The sequence below is a fragment of the Chiloscyllium plagiosum genome, chromosome 36, assembly GCF_004010195.1.
Source record: "Chiloscyllium plagiosum isolate BGI_BamShark_2017 chromosome 36, ASM401019v2, whole genome shotgun sequence".
Taxonomy (NCBI): domain Eukaryota; kingdom Metazoa; phylum Chordata; class Chondrichthyes; order Orectolobiformes; family Hemiscylliidae; genus Chiloscyllium; species Chiloscyllium plagiosum.
This window is the reverse complement of record NC_057745.1, coordinates 4,699,349-4,707,973: the sequence shown is the minus strand read 5'-3', so window position 1 is coordinate 4,707,973 and position 8,625 is coordinate 4,699,349. Positions and strand designations below refer to the sequence as shown.

Here is an 8,625-nt window from a genome sequence, read left to right as displayed (position 1 = left end):
GAGTTCAGTCATTTTGTCACTGATTTGACCAAGGTTGAGTGACCTGGTAGAATCCAAACTAAGCATCACTGAGCAGGTTACTCCTTGATAGCACTATTAATGGCCCTTTTCCTCACTTTGCTGATGATCGAGAATAGTCTGATGGGGTGGTAATTAGCCTACCTTGGATTTGTCATACTTTGTGTTCAGAATATACTTGGCAATTTTTCACATCATCAGGTAGATGCTGATATTGTAGCTGCAATTGAACAGCTTGGCTAGGGGCATGGCTAGTGGTGGAGCCCAAGTCTTTAGTACTATTGCTAGAATGTTGTCAGGGTCCAATGCCTATGTAACATCCAGTACCTTCAGCCATTTCTTGATATCATGTGGAACTGAAGTAGTTGAAGACTGGTATCTATGATGCTGCAGATCTCAGGAAAAGACGAAGATGGATCATTTATGTGGCACTTCTTGCTGAAGATGGATTCAAGTATTTCAGCTTTGTCTTTTGCGCTGATGTGAGTAACCTCCTATTAGGTGTTTCACTGTCTATCACCATTCAAGACTGGATGTGGTCAAACTGCAGAACCTGGATCTGTTCCATTAGTTGGGGAATTACTCAGTCATCTATTTTATGTAAAAATGAAATTGAAAGCATGGTCCCTCTAGTCACAGCTGTTACCTCTTTGCTCAATTATTAAATGCTACTGTTATAGCAGTAAAATACTGTTGGTTTAAAAATTGTAAAACTGTCTGTAAATATTACAATATTAACAAGTTAATCAACAGAAACATTATTTTGTCAGGTCGTGGAAATAATTCTATTTATTACTCTGCTACAATGGCATTAAGCACACACTGTTTTGCAAATCCATGCTTGTATCATTTCCAGAGCAAAATCAATGTTATTGAACATTCTTATTTGTCCTGGCTAATTATCAAATGTTGACCATAAGCAGGTGTCATGTGAAATGTGATCATTGCCAATTTGGTATTCTACTGAGAGAAAATAAGGGCTTTTTACTAAAGTAGATTTTTAAGATATTCATTCGAGAAACAGTTGAAATTATGGACTTGCTTGCCATTAATGAGATATACAGGACTAGTTGGCATCAGCTGAGAAATCTCATATGCTCACTATCAAATGCCTTGATCAAAAGTCACAAAGCTGCTAGATTTTGGACACCTTTAGGCTCAGCACTGTTAACCCTGTGGATTTGAAGTGTATTACACTTTCACTTTTAGCTTGATAAAGAGTAACAATGACTAGAACACTGCTGGATTACAGAAGGTTGTTTGGTTACATGTTTGTACAGAACTTGAGTTTTGCTTAAAAGAATGACACATTTTCTTGAAGCTTTTTGACTTCCACTTAGCAGTTCAATTTGCAAGGGAAAACAACCCTTTCATCTGTATGACGAGGGAGAGGTTCTTTTTCCTTTACATTAGTATTTCTTGCAAATTATCTTGAGTACAAGTAAAAGTTTTGACAAAATGTGCCTTTTCAACCAAAACCCAAAATATCTGTTCTAACAATGTACCATTCTCTGGTCATGAAAAATAACAAATATCTATATAGGGATAATTCTATACATATGCAGAACTTTGCTCATCAGCATATAAATAATTGTTACATTTAATTCAAATGTCACAACGTATATAAATTCATTTTTAAACAATTTAATGTTGTCAAAAACAACTGAAATATTAACATGCCAGATGTACTTTTATTGTGATTTAAAACTGAAACATCATAAAACTATCTTGTTGGGGTGTGAAGTGGTGTCCTACAATCTGTTTGGGCCAAGCTGAATTCTGTGTTGCATTAATACAAAGCTGAATAACTTAATTTTGTCACATTCTCTTCAGTGCTCTTATCTTATGTAAATATGCATTTTTGCACAACATAACTCAGTGACACCAGTGATTGTTGTTAATTCAAGTTCACAATGTCCCATTACAGAATTTCATTAGTTTGTTTAAACTGTCAGTACTCTGGGTCAACTTTTATGGTAGTTTATATTTTGCATATTATAACATATAATCTGCTTTGTTTGAAAGCAATACAACAAATACAATTTCCAATAATGTAGTATGTTAATAGAATACAAAATTAAGTGATAAATCAAACCATCTTTAAAATAATGAATTACTTTTTATCCAGTACCAAGCAGAGAGGATATCTTTCTTGTTATATTTTGCTATCAGTCAACAAAATGTGTAAATAAATGACAGTTTATTTTCTCTGAGTTACAGAGTTGCTTAAAATATTCATAAATCATATGGATAAGAATAATTTATGCCTTTTGGCAGCATGAAGTAGAAAAGGTTTCAAAAACCTGCTCACAAAATTAAATAATAAAGGAAATAGGATTAATGTCCTCATTAGACTCACTGACTAACAGTAACCTTGAGGTTTTCTTTTGCAAAAGGTGGGAGGGTAGGCAATATTTTAACTACATATACCAAATAGCAAGCCAGAATGCTTTAAATCATACATAAAATAATTTCTTCTACTTTATACAGTAAGTCTCACCGGCAAAACCTCTTTTAAAAGTTACTGAGCACTGGAGTGTTTGGAATGGCTTTTAAGTCTTGCTTGAAAACACTGATTATATGTACATAATTTGCATTATTAAAACTACTGATTTCACAATCCATGAGAAAGAGATAAGTGCAAAAATGTCATTGCCTTTCCAGCACTATATCACAACTGAACAACTGTAATTCTGAAAGTAACAATGAACCTCCCCCAAATATTTTTTCCTCTATTCTGTTGATTTTCCATTTATCTGTTAAAATACAACATTGTTGTTAGCAGTTTTTAAACATTTCTTTCAGAGTTTCATTTTAAAAAAATGGTAACAGAAAAAATAAGGATTCCTGTTGGGGTACTCAAAGACATTTTGCAAGCCATTTAAACCAGAGAGTTCCATTTCAGACTGTACTGAATTAGCTTCTCTCAGCATTTCTGAGTTGAATAACAGAAAGATCAATTCTTGCTTCTATTTAATGACTCATGCTCAAAAGTGAGGCATGTCAATGCTATTTGAGGAATGGATCTTGCACAATGGCGATGCTGCCTGCAGTTGAATAACCTGTTAACATGTCTTGTAGGTTTAGAAATAAAGAATAATGATTTGGCAAAATTCTGGAGGGCTAGAAGTCTCCATGATAATGCATACCAGCAAGAATGCGTGTCTTTTAGTTTTATTGTATAGAGGCAAGTAACAGGAAAAAATATTGCTATGAAAACTTTTCTTGAAGGTGTGTAAACTAGAACAATCAATTGTGAAAATATGTCCAAAAGTATAAACATACTAAATGCACAAATATATCAGATAATGCACAAATTAACATTATTAGTTACTTAGGAAATAAACAACCTGATTTGCCATTGAACTTGTCGTTGTAAACATTTGCTATCATGAATTTCACTACATTCTGCTAACATAATGTGGTGAAATTCAGCTGCTAACAGCTGAAATAATCCAATTATCTATTCTCTCCCTACCTCAATTGGTGGTGCTCTTTTAATGGCAGTGACCTTGTCAGTCTGTTTTTTTTTAATGTTACTCGCCTATCTAAAGACACATTTTCCTTGCTGAAACCTTTGTCCTTGCCAACACAACTCACCGTATCACTCAAACCACTTCAGTAAAAAAAAATCATGTTGAAGGAGCCCTCTGAGGAACATCTGACATGCCAATTAACAAAATACAACAAAGCCAAATTGTGCTGTGCACCTTACTCCAGAGACAATGACTTGTGACAAAAATTAAGGGGTAGACAGTGAACAAGGACTGTAAAGACAAAATAGACACAGGAGAGGCTTACTGGCATATCTGGTATTTTCTGTTAAATCAAATGCTTCATTTGAATTTCTTTAGAAAAAAAACCCAATCTCAGCATTACACACACTGGGAGTAGATAGGAGAATAACACAGGAAGGAACAATAGCCAAGTGAAGCCACAAAATAAATAACATCACTGTTACCACAAAAACTGAGAAATTATTGCTTGCAAATGGTACAGAATGTATACCAAGGGGCCAATTTTCCAAATTTGCACTAGAGAGGTACTGTAAGAGGCACGTTGGAGGTGGGAGCGGGTTCACCTCATGTGCTGTCTGTATATTTCGTGAATTTACTAATGGGCAGAACAACATGAAGGATATTTCTTCATAAGATTGGCATCTAACCTCCACTTGAGTTCCTTGGAAATAGCAGAGCTGAGATAATATAATGGAGAGTAGATTTGCCTTACCGTTATGGCATGGCATGATAGTGGCCCTAAACAATGCATTGTTCTGAAGGAAGTTTTAATATTTTTTTTTCTTTTTGATTTTGATGCACCTGCTGTATACTTTCAGCAACTGTTTTTATTATATCATTCATTCACCAACTACAGTGAGACCTGAAGTAAGATCATTACCATTTTCAAGTTTCTGGACACCGATTTTTAGGTTAATTATATCAAGATATTAATGTTCTTATCGTAAGTTCCTAACTATAGGTGAAATGAATAAGCTTGTTGGGAATACTGGAGATCTGGTTGATCAAGGTTGTAATCCACCAGCACTATCACTCTGTATTGTAGTTCCAGAATTCTACAATAAAGCTGCCCATTTTCAGGAATCAGCCTCCTTATCCACTGGCAGATGCTTTCCAATTTACATCTTTTCAGTACTGGAGATATCATAGGCTAGCAATGTAGGCCTCATTAAAGCTAGATACAGTTTTAAAATCACATGCTCACTTACAAGTCGGATTGTCAGCCAGACAATCCAACATTTAATTTACTTTCAATCTATGTAACCTATATTCTAATGACCTTGTTACCCCTTGGGGACCATCTCTCGACCCTTCTCCCAAGGACTGACATCCACTTCCCTTGAAACATCCGAAACATAGGGCTGACAACTCCCCATCCCAGGACCTGACACTCCAGAGATTACATCCCTGCATTGATCGACTCTGGAAACCCCTCACTGCCGGACTCACCCTGACATCGGTATCTCTTCAACTCTACCAGACTCGATCCCTGCCTCCCCCAACTGCCCGTCAAACATGATCCCCACAGAGCACCACCACTGAACCAGACCTCCGAATTCCCCACTCGACTACTGGACCGGACCTCACATTCAAGCCCGAGACATAACCATCAATTTCCCTCTGCCCACTGAACAGACTGGACTCAACCCTTCTCTACCCAACCGGACACTTAACCTCACTACTCCACTCAAAACCAGATTTCTCCAGCTTACCCTGACTTACTGTAAACACTTTCCTGCCTCTTGGCACCTTACCCCCACCCTAGGTGGCATCTTATTTACCTACTAATTTGGCACCCAACCTTCTCAGCACCATTATATCACACTTATGTACTTACCCTTTGACAGCAGCTGTCAAAGTGGCAGGCTACACCATTACATTTCAGATTATGTCAGCTCATTGCTATGAAAAGAGGGCCTTCCTCATACAGTTCTATGTAGTGAAAGGACTGTCAGAATGAATTACACCTCTGCATTTCTGATGGAGACCGGAGCAGAATTTCCTCTCAGAAATGTGGAGCTTCCTTCTTTCCTAGAAAAAAAGGCTGTATGACAATCTGCATGGGATCACCACTCACTAGAAAACCTGGTCAACAGATACACAGTTCAAAAACAAGGGAGTCATGGTGCACATCGAATGTTTTATAATTCATCTTCAACTAAAGTACCTTGTTCAATTCTGCGCACCACATTTGCACTTCTGAAGAGAAAGCTTACAAAGCAACAACAAAAGGGTGGGATACTGAGATTAGCAAAATTCCACTTCAACAGTGTCAGCATAGATTCAATGAGACAAATGGCTTCCTTTTATGATGCAACCATTCAATCATTCCATGGATCTTTGCTCAAAACACCCAATTTACTTATGCCATCTGAATTCCTGCACAAAGCTACACGCATTTAATGTATTTCCTCATTTTTAAATTTATGTCCATCCATAATTTTACTTTTCTACAATTCAAGAGGAATGGCTAATGTCTTAAACATACTCTTCTGAAGCTTGGATAGTTTATTGTAAGGACAGCATCTTTTTACTTCTTGTTCTTTAAGACCTGTGGACTGCAATGAGGAAGTACTATTTCTAACAACAGGGTTTTACCAAGATAAGACAATAAGACCACAAGACATAGGAGTGGAAGTAAGGCCATTTAATCATGGCTGATTGGCATTAACTGCACTCTCCCCGTATCCCTTAATTCCTTGCGAGATCAAGAATTTTTCAATCTCTGCCTTGGAGACATTTAACATCCTGGCCTCCACCGCGCTCCGTTGCAATGAATTCTATAGGCCCACCACTCTCTGGCTGAAGAACTGTTTCCTTATTTCCTTTCTACATTGACCTCCTCTAATTTTAAGGCTGTGCCCACGGATCCTAGTCTCCCCACCTAATGGAAACAACTTCCCAGCATCCATCTTTTCCAAGCCATGCATTATCTTGTAAGTTTCTATTAGATCTCCCCTCAACTTTCTAAACTCTAATGAATACAATCCCAGGATCCTCAGCCGTTCATTGTATGTTAAGCCTACCATTCCAGGGATCATCCTAGTGAATCTCCACTGGACATGCGCCAGTGCCAGTATGTCCTTCCTGAGGTGTGGGACCCAAAATTGGACACAGAATTCTAAATGGGGCCTAACTAGAGCTTCACAAAGTCTCAGAAACACATCACTACTTTAATATTCCAACCTCGAGGTAAATGACAACATTACATTGCTTTCTTAAACACGGACTCAACCTGCAAGTTAACCTTTAAAGAATCCTGGACTAGCACTCCCAGATGCCTTTGTACTTCAGCTTTATGAATTTTCTCAGCGTGTAGAAAATAGTCCCTGCCTGTATTCTTTTTTCCAAAGTACAAAACCTCACATTTGCTCACGTTGAATTTCACCAGCTATTTCCTGGACCACTCTCCTAAACTGTCTAAATCTTTCTGCAGCTGCCTCAACTCCTCAATACTACCTGCCTGTCCACCTAACTTCGTATCATCGACAACTTCGCTAGAATGCCCCCAGTCCCTTCATCCAGATCATTAATATATAAAGTGAACAGCTGCGGCCCCAACACTGAACCCTGTGGGACACCACTTGTCATCAGCTGCCATTCCGAAAAAGAACCTTTTATCCCAACTCTCTGCCTTCCCAATCCATGCCAGTAGCTCACCTCAAACACCATTGGCCCTCACCTTACTCAGCAGCCTCCCGTGAGGTACCTTATCAAAGGCCTTTTGGAAGTCTAGATAGATAACATCCATTGGGTTTTCCTAGTCCAACCTACTTGTTACCACTTCAAAGAATTCTTGCATTTCCAAGAATTTAGAAATCTCATCCTTAATGATGGATTCTAGAGTTTTACCAAAAACCGAGGTTAGGCTAATAGGCCTATAGTTTTCTAACTTTTGGCTTGATCCTTTTTTGAACAAGGGAGTTTCAACAATGATTTTCCAATCATCTGGGACTTTCCCTGACTCCAATGATTTTTGAAAGGTCACAGTCAGCGCCTCCACTATTTCCTCAGCCACCTCTCTCAGACCTCTAGAATGTAGCCCATCTGGGCCAAGAGATTTATCAATTTTTAGACCTTTTAGCTTTCCTAGCCCTTTCTCTTTTGTATTGATGACCATACTCAACTCTGCCCCCTGACTCTCTTTAATTGTTGGGATATTACTAATGACCTCCACTGTGAAGACAGATGCAAATTACTTATTAAGTTCTTCAGCTGTTTCCTTTTCTTCCATTACTAGCCCTCCTGCATCAATTTAGAGCAGCCCAATGTCTACTTTTGCCTCTCATTTGTTTCTTATGTATTGAACTTTTACTATAATTTCTAATATTATTGGCTAGCCTACTTTCATATTTAATCCTCTCCTTCTTTATTTTTCTCTTTGTTATCATCTGTTTTTGTAGCTTTCCCAATCTTCTGATTTCCCAGTGCTCTTCAGCCCATACTACCTCTAAAGGCAGATCCCCCTCGAACTGCCTTTCTGCAGCTGTTATACCATTTCTAATTAGCAACACCAGGAGGGGGGGAAGCGTTGCTAATTAGAAATGGTATAACAGCTGCAGAAAAGCAGTTCGAGGGGGATCTGCCTTTAGAGGTAGTATGGGCTGAAGTCAGAAATAGGAAAGGTGCAGTCACCTTGTTGGGTGTTTACTATAGGCCCCCCAAAAGCAGCAGAGATGTGGAGAAACAGATTGGGAAACAGATTTTGGAAAGGTGCAGAAGCCACAGGGTAGTAGTCATGGGCGATTTCAACTTCCCAAATATTGATTGGAAGCTCTTTAGATCAAGTAGATTGGATGGGGTGGTGTTTGTGCAGCGTGTCCAGGAAGCTTTTCTAACTCAGTATGTAGATTGTCCGACCAAAGGGGAGGCCATATTGGATTTGGTACTTGGTAATGAACCGGGACAAATGATGGGCTTGTTAGTGGGTGAACATTTTGGTGATGGTGACCACAATTCTGTGACTTTCACCTTGGTGATGGAGAGAGATAGGTGCGTGCAACAGGGTAGGTTTTACAATTGGGGAAGGATAATTACGATGCTGTGATACAGGATCTGAGGAGCATAAGTTGGGAGCAGAGGCTGTCGG

The 8,625-nt window shown here is 38.5% G+C and overlaps 1 protein-coding gene across 1 annotated transcript in view; it reads right to left on the bottom strand.

Moving 5' to 3' along the window:
- Positions 1 to 526: 526 nt before the first annotated feature.
- Positions 527 to 8,625, bottom strand: part of map2k5 (mitogen-activated protein kinase kinase 5) — a 274,682-nt gene continuing 266,583 nt past the window's right edge. Inside the window, exon 17 of the mRNA XM_043677181.1 lies at positions 527 to 577. Coding sequence (XP_043533116.1) covers positions 542 to 577 — 36 coding nt within the window. The 3' untranslated portion in view covers positions 527 to 541. The remainder of the gene's footprint in view (positions 578 to 8,625) is intronic.